The following is a 19969-nucleotide window of genomic DNA, read 5'->3' as shown; positions in this document are numbered from 1 at the left end:
TCATTCTCTATGGTCGATAACTTTGGCGATAAGCAGCAATCATTCCCAGGGATACAAAGGATGTATGTGTGGGCACATGAAACCGTCTGGTGACATTCATACTGCAAACGAAGGGCTTCAATCAGCGGCCATGGACCCAGACGAGGAATTCAGCCAGAGATACTCATTTAAAAATATATCACATAGAAGTCTCAGTGATGCCACTTTAACATGAGCACCATAAGGATATGACCAAAATTTGTAAATTATAACTAGACCATTAGTTTAGTGTTAATTAACTGTAAGATAATATTATTACTGCAATGACTAATGTTAATGAATGGTTCATGAAGGTGCCCTAATTGCAAGGTGTGGTCAATGTAGAGACTATTTCACCAGCCTGGTGCCGTGTACCTGGTCCCTGTCTCACCCACCTGATCACCAGCCTGGTGCCGTGTACCTGGTCCCTGTCTCACCCACCTGATCACCAGCCTGGGGTTGTGTCCCTGGTTCCTGTCTTACCCACCTGATCACCAGCCTGGTGCCGTGTACCTGGTCCCTGTCTCACCCACCTGATCACCAGCCTGTTGTGTCCCTGGTCCCTGTCTCACCCACCTGATCACCAGCCTGTTGTGTCCCTGGTCCCTGTCTCATCCACCTGATCACCAGCCTGGTGCCGTGTACCTGGTCCCTGTCTCACCCACCTGATCACCAGCCTGGTGCCGTGCACCTGGTCCCTGTCTCACCCACCTGATCACCAGCCTGGTGCCGTGTACCTGGTCCCTGTCTCACCCACCTGATCACCAGCCTGGTGCCGTGTACCTGGTCTCTGTCTCACCCACCTGATCACCAGCCTGGTGTGCACCTGGTCCCTGTCTCACCCACCTGATCACCAGCCTGGTGCCGTGTACCTGGTCCCTGTCTCACCCACCTGACCACCAGCCTGAGGTTGTGTCCCTGGTCCCTGTCTCACCCACCTGATCACCAGCCTGGTGCCGTGTACCTGGTCCCTGTCTCACCCACCTGATCACCAGCCTGTTGTGTCCCTGGTCCCTGTCTCACCCACCTGATCACCAGCCTGGTGCCGTGTACCTGGTCCCTGTCTCACCCACCTGATCACCAGCCTGGTGTGTCCCTGGTCCCTGTCTCACCCACCTGATCACCAGCCTGGTGCCGTGTACCTGGTCCCTGTCTCACCCACCTGATCACCAGCCTGGTGCCGTGTACCTGGTCCCTGTCTCACCCACCTGATCACCAGCCTGAGGTTGTGTCCCTGGTCCCTGTCTCACCCACCTGTTCACCAGCCTGTTGTGTCCCTGGTCCCTGTCTCACCCACCTGATCACCAGCCTGGGGTTGTGCACCTGGTCCCTGTCTCACCCACCTGATCACCAGCCTGGTGTTGTGTCCCTGGTCCCTGTCTCACCCACCTGATCACCAGCCTGGTGTTGTGTCCCTGGTCCCTGTCTCACCCACCTGATCACCAGCCTGAGGTTGTGTCCCTGGTCCCTGTCTCACCCACCTGATCACCAGCCTGGTGTTGTGTCCCTGGTCCCTGTCTCACCCACCTGATCACCAGCCTGGTGTTGTTTCCCTGGTCCCTGTCTCACCCACCTGACCACCAGCCTGGGGTTGTGTCCCTGGTCCCTGTCTCACCCACCTGACCACCAGCCTGGGGGTGTGAACCTGGTCCCTGTCTCACCCACCTGTTCACCAGCCTGAGGTTGTGAACCTGGTCCCTGTCTCACCCACCTGATCACCAGCCTGAGGTTGTGAACCTGGTCCCTGTCTCACCCACCTGATCACCAGCCTGGGGTTGACAACTTGGTCCCTGTCTCACCCACCTGACCACCAGCCTGGGGTTGTGAACCTGGTCCCTGTCTCACCCACCTGACCACCAGCCTGGGGTTGTGCACCTGGTCCCTGTCTCACCCACCTGACCACCAGCCTGGGGTTGTGAACCTGGTCCATCTCATACCAAACTGATAAGGCTGGGCCATGTCCAAACCCTAGTACGGTTCAAATGCACAAACCCTTCAGCACAAAACCCCTACAGCCGTTTGAAACTGGATCCTGTGGCACCCCTCGACCAGGCCCTGTTCTATAGCCGGTTCAGACTGGATCCGGTGGGACTGCTCTACCAGGCCCTGTTCTTCAGCCGGTTCAGACTGGATCCAGTTGGACTGCTCTACCAGGCCCTGTTCTACAGCCGGTTCAGACCGGATCCTGTGGGACCGCTCCAGTATGGACTGGACTGAGCCTGTTGATTGCTGGTTGCTGCATGGAACACTGGAAATGGAGTGGCTCAAATCAATATAAGTCCCTATGACGGGAGCAGGTTAAAGGATCACATGGTCCATCCCACGGTGTCATTTAAAAGGGGAAACCCATTGTGTGCATGGTATTTGTATGAATGTAATCTATAACTTGTATCTGGCCAGCCAGGGTCCTCTGAGAATAGTGAACAGAACCCAGGAGAACCCACTTCATGTAGGATTGATGTCTCAGAACCCAGTCCTTCAATTGTTTCCTTAATCTCTGATGATTAAGGACTATATCCTGGTCATTGTATGATTTAGTAGAGTATGTTTGAAAGATATAACCCTGCATTAATTTTTTATTGAATAATAATATTTTGTTTTTGTTTTTTATTACCAAACAACTCTGGGACAAAAATATGATTGACGATCACACAGCAGAATAATAATCAAGCAAAATCCTGCTGGTTCAAATGACCCATGCAGTTTGTAACCATGTTAATTAACATTTTAATATATAATAACCCTATGTGTTTGGGTTAACATTTAATATGGTCCGCTGGAGCCTTTCTGCTTGCCTCCGTGGCAAGTCCCTCTGCTCGACGGTCGCCGGGAAATTGGAGGAACTGGAACCTCATTGGTTTGGGAATTTATCTCAAAGCAACTGGCATAGGAACTGAGAACACCTTTAATCCTCTTACCTCTGAGGGTCTTTTGGAGTCAACTCTTTGACCAGCCCAGGCGGAGACGCTGGATTAGTTCCCGCCGGGTGCTGGGACGGATGGATATAACAACCTGTAGCTTTTCTTCTGAATAGTTCTGTTCCACATCCAGACACTTTTCGGGCAAAGCAGGAATGGGAGACGTCACTAGTCAAAAAGCGTTTCAGTCTATGGTCAAAACAGAGCAGTCATTAGACACCCCTAGGTCAAATAAGGTTTTCTGTGCATAGGTCGCCAATTTTTTTATATGGACACACTTTTAACTTTTTTATTTTTCAGGTCAAGTCGTGATTCTGCCATGGAAGTGGAATCTGTCGATCAGATTGTAGCTTTGTTTAATATGAAAGTTCAAGGTCACGGTTCGGAGATTAAGTTTAATTTCTTAATTGAAGGTCACTAATGAATTAGCTAATAGGATTACGAGATGACGCTCCATCGATATTCTACCTTACTTAGCCTATTTTCCCAGGTGAATTGGTGTCATGCAGTGGTGTGACTAGGCTGTTTTATTCGGGGCTAAGGCCCCGGATATTATTTAATTAGCCCTGAATATAGTCTTAGGGTAAAAAAATAAAGTAAAACATAATAATTCAATATTTATTGGTGTATTTACTGGTATCTATGGAATGCATTAATTCAATTCAATATAGGAGTGATGAAATGATTGTAGTCACTAATGGTAGTTAGTTATTTAGAAAGAAACATGGGGATTCCAGGGACATCTCAAAATGAAGTAGCTTAGTCCTTCTAGATAGTGCTTCTGGCAAGAGAATAAACTGTTTAAAAAGATAACCAGACTGTTTACCACCCCAAATGAATTAACCTATCCTATCCGCAGTCAGTTCCATATATATATATATATACCGGTATATAAATAAGGTCTGTCTCACATTTTACTCTGAAATAATAAATATTTTAGATGTTGGGAAGTTGGGAATAAGCAGCACAGCAGTCAGGTAGCTATTTAAAGCTATGATAAACTGCATATTTAGTTTATTTAGGTAAAGAATTGTGAAAAAATTTGCATGAACAATTAAGCATACAATAAAATTGGGGATAAGCAGGACAGCAGTCAGGAAGCTATTTAAAGCTATAATAAACTGCGTATTTTGTTTATTTAGGTAAAGCATTATGAAAAAAATTGCATGCGCATTTTAACAATATCCATTTTCATTTGCCCTCTTGGCTGAGCCCCGGATGTTTATGAAACCTAGAAAGGCCCCTGGTGCTATGCATTGCTCTACCCCCTTCGTGTTTAATGCGTGCAGTTACACATTTCTCCCAATAGAGGACAGCATGAGGCTAAAGCAGACGGTAACAGAACTAGCGAGACTGCACCTCTATTGGTGGGTACGATTTATTTCAGCCCGAGTATCTCATCATGTTCTACCCTTTGAATATAGGTTTTAAATTGCCATTTTAGTACTTCACTAGGAAAAAAAAAAAAGATAAAGCGAAAATATTTCTGAAAAATACAGACTCATATAAACATCAAGGGCCGACAATAACAAACATATGCAGGGCCAATAATTGGTTTTGAATTGAATTAGGAAACACTTTCAGAGAGCACAGATTAGACTGAATACGTTCAGAGAAGTACTACCAAGAAGTATGAGGGATAACATTTGGCCCCAAACTGCAGAAGGGTAGGATGAGAGAATCCGTTATGTCCTGCAGAACCATGATGACCTCATTAAAACCAACCCAAGCAATGACATTAAATCAATGGTTCGTAGCGCCCACTTTGCTCCGCAGCCCTGGCTCTACATCATTGGTTCACAACCATCTCAGGGCTGGCCCGTTAGTATCCCAGCCACACATTCAAGGCACACCAACTCAAAGTTGCAAGGAATAATTATGAAAAATGTCACACACATTATTAATGGTATTAGTAATTTCCACGATAGGGTGGCAAAAAAATAATCATGGATTCAGGCTCATATTAATCAGACAAACAATTTTTTTCTTTCTCCAAAAATATAAATAAGAATATATATATATATATATATATATATATATATATATATATATATGAATAAACAATTAAGCAAATCCTAAATAATGCCAATTATATTTTAAATAGGAACTTTTTCTCGTACACAACCGGCCTGGTCGGGAGCTTCTGTTCTGGAGGACAGCAGCAAAGCTTCTAACCCTGATGCTGCCATTTTCTGCTAGCTGTGGGCAGGCCCTGATAGCAGAGGAAGGCCCCCGCAGGCCCTGGTAGCAGAGGAAGGCCCCCGCAGGCCCTGGTAGCAGAGGAAGGCCCCCGCAGGCCCTGGTAGCAGAGGAAGGCCCCCGCAGGCCCTGATAGCAGAGGAAGCGGGAGTTGCAGTCGATTCAGGTCCTGATGTTCTGCTAGCTGGTGGCAGACCCCAGCAGGCCCTGGTAGCAGAGGAAGCTGGAGTTGCAGTAGACCAGGGGCTTGTTGGGACTGGACTGGACCATCTCAGGCTTGTGGGAGCTGAAGGGGTTGGGTCCGCTGGCCAGGACCTTGATCTCCATGTCATGGAGGATACCGAGCGAAGCCTGGAGCTCTGCATCGCTGGGTAGACAACAGACACTGAGACAAGGGTCTGGTGGTGGAGTGAGGTGTGTTATGTGTTGTGGAGTAGTGTGTGGTGTTGTATTATTGTGTGTTGTGCTGTTGTATTATGGTGTGTTGTGCTGTTGTATCATGGTCAATGACGGATTACCGCATGGGCATAGTGGGCACATTTCCAGGGCCCTGGCCAATGTGTGTGTGTGGGGGGGGGGGGGGGGGTTGATATATATATAAATATATTTATTTATTTTATTATAAAAAATTCAAATGGCCCAGTCTTTGGTCATAAAAGGATTTGAATTATTTTGATTAGCAAAATAAATATATCACATTTAAAAAAAGGCGTGACAATGTCGTAGTTCTTGGTCAACGGTCAATTTCACAGTGAAAATGGAGAAACGTGTGCTAAGCGGGTCGGCATAGCGTAAACGAAAGAAAGAAAAAGACACTAAAGATACTGCCCTGGTACAACAAATACCGTCCATCTCAAAAAAAATGAACTTGTTAATTTGTTAAAGGAAGTCATTAGGTGCTTTTAAAGTCATGATGTTAACCTGACAGATTCCATGTTCTGCTGTTAAGACGTTGACTGGCACTATGCCTGCAGCCGCGGGGTTAGATGATCTCTCTCTCTCTCTCTCTCTCTCTCTCTCTCTCTCTCTCTCTCTCTCTCTCTCTCTCTCTCTCCCTCTCTCTCTCTCGCTCTCTCTCTCTCTGTATTTTGTATGTATATGTTGTATTATGGTGTGTTCTGCTGTTGTATTATGTGGTGTTGTATTATTGTATGTTGTGATGTTGTGTTGTGGTATGTTGGGTGTGTTGTGTTGCAGCATACTGGGTCTAGGGACTGACCTGAACATGCTGAAGAAAGTAGGGATGTTGTAATCGCTCAGGAGTAGCAGAGTGGGCATCCAGCCCTCTAGAAGACCAGGGTTGGCATGGAAACCTGGATGGAAACCACCACACAACAGGTAGAAGAGTTGCTTAATAGTGTTGATTAGTCACTGTGGGTCTCTTTGCCAGTGCTTGTATTTATGATGTGTAGTTCTATTTTTGGATAGGTGTGGGTAAGGTATGGCAGCAGTCACTTTTAGATAGGCCACGTAGACAACAACTTTAATAATCCCCTGGAGAGGAAATTCCTTCATTACAACAGCCCAGCAGCAGTGGAAAACACAGGATAAGATACAATACAATAACCATACAAAGGACTGATGAAAACAAAAATAGATGCTAAAGTAAATGCCAAAGTAAAGACCAACAGAACAAACACGGCAAACAGAACAGACGGTATAAACAATATCAATTATAAATAATAAAATGGTAACAGTACATCACAGTATATTAAAGTGTATAAGAAGGCACTTTTAATCAAAGGAACTTACACTGAACATGCCATTTGGCAGGTAGGGGTTAGACGGAGACTGGTCATTAAGGAGCAGGTAGGGGTTAGACAGTGAACATAGAGACAGGTCATTAAGGAGCAGGTAGGGGTTAGACAGTGAACACAGAGACAGGTCATTAAGGAGCAGGTAGGGGTTAGACAGTGAACACAGAGACAGGTCATTAAGGAGAAGGTAGAGGTAAGACAGTGAATACAGAGACAGGTCATTAAGGAGCAGGTAGGGGTTAGACAGTGAACACAGAGACAGGTCATTAGGGAGCAGGTAGGGGTTAGACAGTACAGAGACAGGTCATTAAGGAGCAGGTAGGGGTTAGAAAGTGAATACAGAGACAGGTCATTAAGGAGCAGGTAGGGGTTAGACAGTGAATACAGAGACAGGTCATTAAGGAGCAGGTAGGGGTTAGACAGTGAATACAGAGACAGGTCATTAAGGAGCAGGTAGGGGTTAGACAGTACAGAGACAGGTCATTAAGGAGCAGGTAGGGGTTAGACAGTGAATACAGAGACAGGTCATTAAGGGGGCAGGTAGGGGTTAGACAGTGAATACAGAGACAGGTCATTAAGGAGCAGGTAGGGGTTAGACAGTGAACACAGAGACAGGTCATTAAGGAGCAGGTAAGGGTTAGACAGTGAATACAGAGACAGGTCATTAAGGAGCAGGTAGGGGTTAGACAGTGAACACAGAGACAGGTCATTAAGGAGCAGGTAGGGGTTAGACAGTGAATACAGAGACATGGGTGGGAAAATTTTACTATACCCTTAGAAGGATTATAACTTCTAGATATGTATTCTATGTGAATGAGATATGCATTGAAAAACACAGAGTGGAATGGACAAGGGTATTCACAAAGGTGAAAGGATGAGGGAAGCTGGGTGAAGGGTATCAACGAAGGTGAAAGGGTGAGGCTGGGTGAAAGGGTATCCACCAATATGTGACAAAGGAAAAGGAAATGGAGCAGGGGCAGGCCCGGAACCCAAGATGACACAAGTTGTATCACCCGGAGAGATCCCAGCTTTGTTCAGATAGACAAAGCATCTGTGCTCAGGGACAGGTTACCCCCTTACCCCAAGAGTCTGTACAGTTGTCAGGGCGAGCAGTCAGGCTCTCTGTATATTAAGCTTCCCTGGACGCTTAGCTGCTAGCTGAGACACTGCTGATCCGAGCAGCACTGGCTAGCTCCTCTAGCACTTGGCTAGCCTCCTCCCGGAGCTATTTAAAGCACTGCATGGCTACCTGATCTGCTGCATGCACCTTGGTGCATTGGATTTCTAGCACATCAGCCCTTACCTCAGGGGCTGTTTATGTCATATATTAATTTGTATGGGATGGTGGTACTAATTGATGCAATACACTTGCAGAATTGTATTGTACAATGTACAAAGACAGAATGTAGAGGTGCCCGATATGTTTTACATAAGTAACTCAAAATAAGTGATAGGACCTACCATAATCCTTCTTACTTAGGAAGGTTCCCAAATGGCTGAAATGAAACGGAAGTACCTTAATGGCAGTCATGATAAGTGCTGTTTGAATTCCCTTAATGCTAAGGAGATTTGCCTTTCTTATCTCCTTTAGAATTAGGTACACTGGATCATCCTTTACCAAAGGAAAGGCGATAAGGCCATCCCACAATTGCATGCCACAGGAGCATTTAAAGTGACTCACCATTCATCCATTCACAAAAACAGTTAATCCTTGTTTCAAACCCTGTGGAATTGTTTTAGAGCGAATATGCCTGGGGCATAGGGTTGCCAATTGTCCCTTATTAGCCGGGCTGTCCCGTAAGACTCCGATGCAGCCTATGCAGCAGATAATGCCAATGCCCACTTTGGAAGACACCATTCCATTTACAGTTATCGAGCAGTGCCAACAACCCATTCTCAAAGCTTATTGCCCAGCTCATATGGTTCCAATCGCCTGCAGGCACGCCTGCAATCAGCTGTCAGTGGAATTCGACTGTGTGCATTTTCTGCCTTTGTGTACATTGAATGGTGTGAAATTCTGGGTCATGTTCAAGTCAGCTCTTACGTCAATCTTCAATCCTCTGGAGTCCATCGTCACTGAAGAGGATTTTTGAGGATGAAGAAAAAGCTGGAGCTGCTGAGATTATCTGTGCTTTTTTTTTTTTCTGTCACCACAATGCTTGTGTTTTTGACCAACTCATAAAAAGCTACAAGACCCAAGGCTCTGCATCACAGATGTCAAGGAGGGAGGCCAAGGGGCTCCCCGGTAGAGCGCATACCATTCCGGCTTAGTCCTGATCGCAGCGACCCAGGTTCCATTCCTGCACGTGGTATTTGCTGCATGTCCTCCCCTCTCTCTCCCATTCCTTCCTGTCTATCTCACTCTATCATAAAGCATCAAAAATGAAAGTTCAAAATAAAGAACCTTCAACAGAAACAGAACAGCTCTTTTGGATAACAGGCCGAGTGGCTAATGGACAGACTGTGTCGGTACAGGGTTAGCCACAAATGGAATGGTGAACCTGAGAGCAATGGGCTGCCATGAGGAGCTCTCCTTCACTGAATTGGAGCAGGTGGTGGCTGCCCTCTGAAATACTGAGACAGAGGTATTGGTTCAACTCTAAGAATAGTTGTGTTCTTGTCAGGAGGAAATACCGAAAGCCAGACAGGATCCCTCAAAATCCACCAGTGAGAGGTGGGTGTCAGTTTTGTAAAACAATGCCAACTTGATCTACATATTCAGTATTGTCTTATTTGTCCTCAGCGTTCTCCAATATCTTTGTAGAGCGGATTTCTCTCTGATGACCATTAAATGGTCGGACTTAAGAAACATGCAGCACAGATCTCCTCGCCAAAACTCCTGACTCATCTGGGAGGTACTTCCTATGAAAAAAATGCAACATGTAGTACAACATGTAGTACGTCCATAACAGCAGGTTCCTAACTAAGACTGTGCTTAACTACAGTAGGCAGGGCTGTTTCAAGCTATCTGCGCGCCTTATGTCAAGTGTTGTTTCGGGGCCCCTATTTTGTGGATGCATGATTCAGGGTTTCCAAACCCTCTAAGGTGGTCCAATGGCATTCATTTAACATTTAAATGCATAAATCTGGTGCACATCATGAGGAAGAGAGGCAAGATCTGTGAAAAACATTAATTTCTCTCAAATTCAAGCTAAACAACTCAAGTTGACCACAGCAATTTAAACATACAGAAAGGAAAGAAAACACTTAACACTTAGAACACTTTAAATTGGAAACACTGGGGCTCCCCTACAGCAAGAAGTTCTTGAAAAGTTGCAGGATTTACCGAATCTGCATTGTAACATCTCACAAATGTGCATAAATTAGACAGATGCTGTATTTTCCTTAAAATGTTTTTTTCAAAATGTTAGGAACAAAATTGTTAAGGAATCAAAAATAAAGGCATCATTGCAACTGATTATTACTAAATACATAAAAATATCTCTTATCCACAAAAAAAACTGAATAAGTTATTTTGTTACATTACAGAATGAACATAAATGAACATAAATAATGACAGTATAATCTATATAATAGTTCAAATTATAAAAAAAACATAACAAACCAATAATATACATGTTTGTTATGTTATATATATGTTTTGGCTAATGTTGAACTATATACATGTAACGCTAACCCCCCTTCATGACCATTTTGGGTCTGTTACTTGTGATTCAGCAGGTTGTGGCTAGTATCCCCTCGCTAGCAAAGATCTGTATGACCACAGTCAATAATGTAGTCGTACGATAGCTGCTTGCCGATCTCCTGATTGATGCTGATTATAGCGATCCTGTCCCAGGAATGACCCTCTGATAGGTTTTAATGAGCTTTAGTTGAAAAGCTTCTCTCTGCTGAGGTCACGGTCATAGGGAGAGTGCAGGCATTCCCAGGGCCATCCACAGATCGGTTACAGTTCCTTCAGCTGCTTTTTGTGGATGAAGGAGAGACGCTCCAGTGCAGTCATGTCACCGAAGGCGGGCTTGGCAAGTTGCTGATTTCAAGAGCCAGTTCCTTTCAATCAATGTCATCTTCGTCTCCAGTGCTGAAAGTGCTGCATTGATCGTTGCAATTTCTAGCCTCCTCATGGCATCTCAGATAGGCTTCATAGGCAAAGTATTTCCTTGTGCTTCTCAACCATTTCTATTTAAGCCTCCACATTAATCTCCTAATATACATCTTTAGCAGAGTCCTGAGCTGCAGCAAAGCCTGTGTCTCTATATCTTGTCAGTGAGGTTTTTTACCTTCATGATGAGGTCAACTGCCACATCAAGCAGCATTGTGGCAGACTACAGGAGCATGCTCACATGGTTTACTTGGTTGAGGAAATCATACTATACCACTGTGCAAATGTGAAGGCGGTATGACCCAAGCTCCTCTGCCAAAGCTTGAGCTTCAACCTTGGTCAGGGCATTTGCTGCTTTCACATGGTCCACAAGATTGCCCAAGATTTAAGATTCTGTACATTGCCAAACTGGCTGATGGCACTGCAGACCCTTTTGCTGCATCAGCCACCACCAGCTTCAATGTATGTTCCCCACATGGAACATACAATGTGCAAGGATGTTTCTCCAGCAGCCTTCCTTGAACACCTTGATTACTCATAACTCTAAAAAGTTCATTTAGTCTAACTTGATATATTAACTTGTATGTTCATGTAAACAGACTAGTATTAATTTGTTTGTACCTGACATGTTTCGACTACTTCCTGCAGTCTTCTTCAGAACCGTCAGCTGTCACTTCTGAAGAATACTGAACACTAGTCTGTTTACATGAACATACAAGTTACCATGGTTCCTCCACTTCATTCGTCAAAAGTTGTCAAAAATAATATACAGCTCCTCAAGCCGGTTCAGAGTCAAATATGATACTGTAAACCGAGACCTGTTGTTTGGGAAGCCACACATACTAGAAAGTGTTCCTCGATTTCCAGATTGAATTTCTTTCTTAAATTAAAAAACCGAAAATTCCTACATCTACTGCCCTATAGGACATATTGTGTGTTCGAGATGCCTCGTACACCACACGCAAAAGTTGCTCTGTGACATAATTTCCTGGCTTGTAGCACTAATAGCGTTCATGTTTGTCTTTGTGAATCATTTGCCGGTCATTGTTATTGTTAGCTACATTAGCCTTGTATTGCACGCACAGCAAGGCCGTGCAATGCATAAATTGGTGGCCGTATTAAAGCAGCATTGTAATCAAGTGTGTAAGAGAATTTAAAATCAACACTAAAATTACCAACGTGGTACAAATACAAAAAAAATAGATTTCTTTATGGACGCAGCCATCTATGTTTACCGAGTGGTACGGTCAACCTCACTGAACTCGGTTGACTCTCAGAACCCAAGTGGGACCGACCAAAAGTGGGCATTCCTCTTCGAAATGCCGCAAGAAAGCTGGGAGATTTCCCACTTTGCAACTTGTGCAGATGGTGTACGAGAGGACATTAGTCATTGTACAATGGAAAACAAAATGTTAATCTTTTTTTAATTATTTAAAAATTTAAATATGATAAAAATGACACAAATACTGAGCCTAATGTGGCTAAATTACCTTAAAGAAAGTCAGATTGAGTTGAAGTTCATACCATTCACACTGCATCATAAGGACATGCTATGATGAGGATAGCAAGTCTCAAGGAATTTGAGAAATATTTTGAAAAAATCTGAAGAGGTGAAATTTAGGCGAAAACAAGAAATTAATGAGGCTGGATGAAAGGGATGAAAGAATGAAGCAATTTCCCAGTTTGAAAATGAGTTGAACTAAATGGGCTTAATGTATCTTAATGTGTCTTAATTTATCTTAATGTGGCTTAATGGCCTTTAACTGATTCAAAGAAATCTGAAAATAAATAGTTAATTTCATCGGAACAAGCCAAAATAACAGCTTAATTTGAGTAAAGGACCTAAAGCCAAGGCAGATTGAGATGGAATTCCTACCTTTCGCACTGCACCACGAGGACATGCTCTGAGGAGATGGCATGAAGTCAATCCCAATCTGACTTCGCTTTAGGTTCTTTAATCCATTATTTTGTTCTATCCAGGTGGGGACGATAAAAACCCGATTCTTTACTTATGAGGTCACCCAACCCATAAAACCAGACACCCCATTAACCAGATCAAAGTTCAAAATGTCAACCAGGTCTAAGTTCAAATTCTCATGAATCATAGGTCAGTGACTCTGGACAGAAGGTGGTAAACCCTCATGTGGTTCAATCCTGACACAAGGTTTATTCTCTCCTGCCATCCCAGCCTATGTCTGAGGCCTGGTAGCCCTGAATCAATACCACCGAGTCTGTATTCAGTGATCCGCTCATTTTTAGAAACGCTGTCTGTCAGAGGCTACTGACGACTACACGGCCACCAGACAGGAAACAGATGTTGTAAACCGGCCCCAACACGCTACCTCCTCGGAAACAGAGCGCCGCATGTAACAGGAAGTGCCCAAATCTGGTGAACCTATTTACCAGCATGGATCAGCTTGCCACATGCTGCTGATTAGCATTAATGTCAGGGTAGCCGGGTGAGTCTACGTACCGGGATGGAAGCCGATCACCAGGTCCGGTCTGGCCGCCTTCTCCGTCTCCACCAGCTCCTCCCAGAACTTGTGGTAGAGGCCCTTGAAGGCGCTGATGTAGACCCTCTCCTCAGGGCCGAACGCCCTGAGCGGGGGCCTGATGACGGGGCCCTCCACCACCTCCGGCCCCACCAGCACCACCTCCACCCCCTGGTGTCCGGGGAAGGCGCGGTTCAGCTCGTCGTAGTCCGTCAGACGGGCCCCCATGGTCTCGTTCAGAGAGGCCCCTGCCAGGTGGATGGTCAGGGGCTTGTCGCGGGGGTCCAGGCCGAAGCGCTGCAGGGCGGCCACCACGGTCAGCACCCGGGAGAGGAACTCGCTCTGGACGCGCCACACCGAGTCCCGCAGGTCGGCGGCGTCGGGCCGCGGCCGGTCCACGTTGCTCCACAGGGTGTCCATGTTGGGGGAGATGAGGACTCCGTCCAGGGCTGCGTTGAAGCCCCCCTGCAGGGCCAGCCAGGCCTCCCAGCTCCCCACCTCCGCCACCGGCCGGCTCCACTGTGGCTCCGTGGGGACGGGGAGGTCTCCTGGGGGGACACAGGGTCGGGGCTCACACAACATGTCTGGTTTTGGATAAATGTTTATAGATACAGATATGTAGATTTATATATATAAATAAATATATTTGGGTGCATATATAAAGATATATTAGTGTATATATATACATATATATATATATATATATATACACATATATCTATAGAGATATTTGACTGTTTGTCTAATCAAGGTTGCCTCGATTAGACTGCAACTATTTGGCATTGAACCCAGAACCTTTCAGCTTGGAATCAAACTCCCTACCTACCTTCTACTATCCGCTGAGAGTCAAGGGTAAGAAATTAGGGTCAGGTCAGAGGTGAGGGTCAGGTCAGAGGGGAGGGTCAGGTCAGAGGTGAGGGTCAGGTCAGAGGTGAGGGTCAGGTCAGAGGGGAGGGTCAGGTCAGAGGGGAGGGTCAGGTCACAGGGGAGGGTCAGGTCACAGGGGAGGGTCAGGTCAGAGGTGAGGGTCAGGTCAGAGGGGAGGGGAGGGTCAGAGGGGAGGGTCAGGTCAGAGGGGAGGGTCAGGTCAGAGGGGAGGGTCAGGTCAGAGGTGAGGGTCAGGTCAGAGGGGAGGGTCAGGTCAGAGGGGAGGGTCAGGTCAGAGGGGAGGGTCAGGTCAGAGGGGAGGGTCAGGTCAGAGGGGAGGGTCAGATCACAGGGGAGGGTCAGGTCAGAGGGGAGGGTCAGGTCAGAGGGGAGGGTCAGGTCAGAGGGGAGGGTCAGGTCAGAGGGGAGGGTCAGGTCAGAGGGGAGGGGAGGGTCAGAGGGGAGGGTCAGGTCAGAGGTGAGGGTCAGGTCAGAGGTGAGGGTCAGGTCAGAGGTGAGGGTCAGGTCAGAGGGGAGGGTCAGGTCACAGGGGAGGGTCAGGTCAGAGGTGAGGGTCAGGTCACAGGGGAGGGTCAGGTCAGAGGGGAGGGGAGGGTCAGAGGGGAGGGTCAGGTCAGAGGGGAGGGTCAGGTCACAGGGGAGGGTCAGGTCAGAGGGGAGTGTCTCTCACCAGTGAACATCAGCCACTCCACCAGGCGGTCGATGGCCACCAGGCGAAGCTTCTTGCAGGCCTTCTTGTGGTCAGGCCAGTCCTCCTTCTGACACGCCTTGCTGCAGTAGTACACATTCAGACACCTGGGAGGGGAAAGGAGGGGAGAGAAGAGATAGGAAGGGAGAGGACGGGAGCGGGAGGAAGAGAAAGGCCAAGAGAAAAAGCTAGTCAGATCTCTACCAAAATCATTGTCTTTTTTGGCATAAGGAGAGCCTTTTATGAGGTCTGACTAAAATCTGCTATTATAAAGGGTCATCCGCAGGTCTGCAGATGAACTCTGAACACCCCAGCCACTCAACTGCCTCCGCCGGTCAAGAGCAGTGACTCACCGCTTTCAAAGTAAGAGCCAATTGGCAAAAGAGACGAGCCCCATGAGTGAGCTGGCTGCCGCGCGACCTGTGAGTGGCCGCTGAGGTGTGGAGCTTCTGTGCTGCTAATCACATGCCGCCGCTGGAAGGGGCCCGAGTGATTAGCAGCACAGAACGTGGAGCGTTCTGTCTCAGCACCGTGCCAAGATACAAATAGAGGATTACGCCATCGCCCTCTGCCTTCCTGTGTGACCTTCTCAGCTAGTGATGCATCACTCCTCACCTGCTCTCTCCTGACCTGCTCACCATACATGAAGAGAGGAAATAAACCAAACATGGTACATGGTATGGGGTGCATGGCTGACTATCTGTGTGTGTGTGTGTGTGTGTGTGTATGTGTGTGTGTGTGTGTGTGTGTGGTCTGTGAGGGGTGCATGGTGTACCCATCTATATAGGATGATATGTGGTCATAGACCACAAAGCGTGTATTAGTAACTCAATCCAGAGGTATGTCGGGGGAAAGGCCTGGTCTATGGCTCCAGGTTTTAGGAAAGGGGTTCCGAAAATGTTTAATGCCGTGACACATTATCTACCACAAATAGTGAGCTATTAATAATAACAATAAATAAGATTTATATAGCGCTTTTCCAGGACTCAAAGTCGCTTGTAAAACATATTCTATTGAAGTGGTGCATCAATAAAGTCAATAAATCTTGCTCCATCAATGCAGTTCTGGTTCCAGTTGTGCTTCTATTTAAAAACAGTGAAGAGGAAATATAAGGTAGGTAGGATTTGGGACACTGCTCTAGATAGAGCGATGTTAGGGATGGAAACCTGGCTAGCATATCCATGAGAGAGCTGGCCGGGATGCTGTCCAACACTCGCATGCTGTTGTTTTTACTGAGGCTCCAAGGACATGGCACCTTTTCAAACAGATGCCATGACATTTAACAGCAAACAGGCCACATTTATCCTGAGAGAATGCTGGACCAGAGGAGACCGGCGGGCAAAGCTCACCGTCAATGGGATGGTTCCTACTGATGCAGGATGGCCCTCATCAACTGTTTCTTACTTACTTGATTGTAGAACAAAATAGAGAAAAATTCATCACATGTGATGAAAAGTTCCTGCTCAGGTGGGACACATCTTTCCAAGTGTAGGAACCCCTGGTCTAGAGGTCAGGGTGTTGACCAGTCAAAAGGTTTGCAGTCTACCTGTCCTCTACCTCAAGCGAGATTCCCTTACTCATCCCTACCTTTGCCTTAAGAATGACACGTATCTGACAACAAATCCCATTTAGTGATTGACTCTAGATAGAATTTCAAGAGTCAGTAGTAAAGTTCTCAACACTATGCCCCAGCAACACTACCCATGTCGTGGAGGATAAACCGGCCCTAACCCGTGGACTTACTTCCCACAGCGTTTGAGGGTCTCTGCTCCAGACAGGTTGTGGGGCAGTTTGCTGCAGCCGGTGCAGAACTTAAAGGTCTCTTCCATCTTCTGGAACATCTCCTTGTAGTTCTTGAAGGAGATTCCTTTGGTCTTTCCCTCAACAGCAGCCCTGCAGGCAGCCAAAAAGACATATTGAATGCTGCATCAGTAGAGTGTATGTAATTGACCACAAAAGCAGTTCTTTGCATCTTGAGGGAGGAAAAACTGAGCTCTTCAAGTCCGTAGAGCAGATGTTATCGTTGGTCATCAAGTGTTTTGGGAAGTTTTGTTTATCAAGACAATCATTCAACACATTATTGCGGCTTTACATGTTTTTGAAGCGTGAATGCAATCAATAAAGTTAAAGGCAGACGAAAAACATAATGAAATTCTCCTAAAATAATCAACATGGAGGTCATAGACATACAATAAGTGGCACAAACACTGATTTTATGTGGGGGCACAGGATGTCTTGGGAGTGGGATAGAGACTGGTCTATACATCTATATGAATCAGGGCATTAAGGTTCACTAAAATTAGTAGAAAATATACTCTAAATCTAGCCCTACAGGAAGTGATGTAATCAGGTGACCTAGGGGTCAGGGACACAGCTTCTCGCTCCGAACAGCAACCTGGGCGGGCTCACTTTGGCCCGACCTCAGAGAATTTCTTACAGAAAGAAGGTTTGGGGCCGGTTGTTTGACAGAGCCCCTCATGAGCGGTGCCCGTTTAACCCTCTGGCTGTACCGAGCCGGTCTGGGCCGCTGCGCTGACTGGGATAGTGCAATCTGGGATATTGATTCCTGGGACCCAGGGGAACGTGTGTATGAATCTTTGCAGCATTCCTCATCTTGAAAGGTCATAAAAGGGTGTTTTGACCTCCGACCTTAGAGTAGAGGAATAACACAGCGTCGGTTTCAACTTCCCCATTCCCGGTGGGATGGAGTAGAAACTTGGGCCTTAAGGTGTGTTAAGACAGCCGGTCTGTGGACATCTAGTTTATATACGGGTCTGAAGGGGCCACGCCCCTTATGAGGAATAAAAACGTTCCTGTGCATTTCGCTAGTTATGGGTTAGTTTTCTATAGGATAAAGGTATTTTTCTTAGATATGCGCGTTGGATCGGTCGAGTGGAGGGTTTGATTGTTAAGATCCTGTATTGGTCAGATGTAGGTGTTCTTATTGGTCTATTTTGTGAAGATGATCGGATTGGTAGGTCCTCTTCTAACAGGTCTATTGTGAAAAGGTGTTAAGGAGTGTTTAAGGTCTTGGTCGTAAAGGTTTTAGGAGCGGCCTTCCTGTCACAGTTAGTGGGGTCTGATGTTGTACCTGTACTCTCCATAGTCTTTCATGTTGAGCTGGTCCAGGATGACCCCTCCCAGCCCGGGAACGTTGGATTCCAGTGCATTAAATCCCGTCTGGTTAGAGAAGACGCTGCCATGAGCTGGGCTCTGCGCTGCCATGCTGGGTGGTTTCTGTATTTCTACTGTCAAAGAAAAAAGATAATTGAGTGGTTGTTGTTTTTTTAACCTCAAAGGTTTTCTAATCTGACACACCTCAAAGAACTTAGAAGTAAGATGTATATGGTTCCCTGGACCCCTTGAATACAATAATTATCATAACTTCATTAGTAGTTCATACAATTGTTTTGAGTAAATTAGCATTTGACACCTTGAGTCTACAATATTCAACTTTTTCACAATATTCACATTTTCTGAAATACTGAATTTTGGGTTTTCATGAGCTGGAAGCCATAGTAATCTAAATCAAAACAAATAAAGGCTTGAAATATTTCAGGTTGGGTGTAATGAATCTATGTAATATGAGATTCACTTTATTAATGAAATTATCAAAATTAATAAACTTCTCCACAATATTCAAGTTTAGTAGTCCTTCAAGAATCAGTACATTTAATCCTTATTTTCCCCTTCCTAAAATAAGAGCAGTTTTAAGCCGACACTAAGCGAGCTGTGGCATGTGTCGCTGCGTTCTCAGTTACGCTGCATGTGAGCCTCAGAATGTGATGGTGATGAAACCCTAGCTGGCCCCGGCTCCGACCAGCCTCCCATGACTGTGTGGTGATCTCCATTCCTAGGGATACGACCCTAAGGAGGCCTCATCTCACTGGGCCTCTCCCCCGCCCTGGACCCTGCCCTGTGCGCTTCACAGCTGATATTCGGAGGGCTTTAAAAAGGGCTGGTTTAGCACGCAGAGAGAAGGCAGAGGTCTGACTGACGAGATCTCCAGCATTACTCTACTGCCTCTCTAGCCAAACTACCCAGTGAGACACCAGCCAGGCAGGCTGTCAAAGAAGCAGACAGAAAGACAGGCAGGCATACAAAGAGATAAAATAACAGAAATCTACAGAAGAAGAGAGGAAAATACAAACGGTACCTTGAGGTGCAGAAGGCGTTCTAGAATACTCCAATCTTAAAACAGGTCCCCTCGGTCTGTATCACTCTCTCACTCTCTGGGTCTCCCTCTTGCTCTCTGTCTGTCTGTCTGCCACTCTTCTACCCCCCGTCTCTCGCCTCCCACTCCCCAATGGTGTGACTTGGAGTGTGGGAGGTGTTTTGGGAGACTGCGGCCAATGAGGTCAGTGCAGGACCCCCCTCCCTCCCTAGCATCAGGGGGGTCTGCAGGGTCAGGGTCTGACAGGGTCTGTCCTGACGGGACACCTCATCACATACCTAATCTAGTACAAGGATTTCATCTTAATTATCTCCCCAATGCATCGTGGGAGAAACTGGCATGGAACATTTTCCGGGATGTGAAACATGGTCATTGAACGAGGGGGAAACTATTATTAACTATTATAATATTTACACCCAATACTATGCTACCCACAATGTAATCCAAAAATCTTAAATAAATACAATCATTTGGATGTGTCACGCATTATGTATACCATGTTTTAAATGAAAACAAAACATTTAATCTTTTAATTAAAAAAGAAACTTTATTTGGTCCAGGGGAACCTGAGAAAATCAAACATACAAGTTTTTACACAGATTCATATGACCCCCCCCCCACAAATCCTCAGAAAAGATCAATAAAATAATCTATATTTATATATGTAACATTCTATTCCAAGTTTGAGTTTCAAGTTTTTAATTTCACTTATTATTCAACATCTTTTTTTTATCCCAGGGAAATCAAAGTAGTCCACAGTCCGTCTCCTGTA

General features: G+C 45.9%; 1 protein-coding gene across 1 annotated transcript; it reads right to left on the bottom strand.

Annotated features, from left to right (window-relative positions):
• Positions 1 to 5315: 5315 nt before the first annotated feature.
• On the bottom strand, positions 5316 to 18248 carry mss51 (MSS51 mitochondrial translational activator; the record flags this gene model as incomplete). The annotated part of the gene is made up of 6 exons (XM_079756879.1): positions 5316 to 5502; positions 6355 to 6448; positions 13429 to 13995; positions 15006 to 15130; positions 16767 to 16916; positions 18115 to 18248. 6 exons carry the CDS (start codon positions 18246 to 18248, stop codon positions 5316 to 5318), a joined length of 1257 nt encoding a protein of 418 aa, XP_079613005.1.
• Positions 18249 to 19969: the final 1721 nt, after the last annotated feature.

The sequence above is a fragment of the Pollachius pollachius genome, assembly GCF_949987615.1.
Source record: "Pollachius pollachius genome assembly, chromosome: 19".
NCBI classification, from domain to species: Eukaryota; Metazoa; Chordata; class Actinopteri; order Gadiformes; family Gadidae; genus Pollachius; species Pollachius pollachius.
Note: the sequence above shows the minus strand (reverse complement) of the source record. Positions and strands in the feature narration are given on the sequence as shown.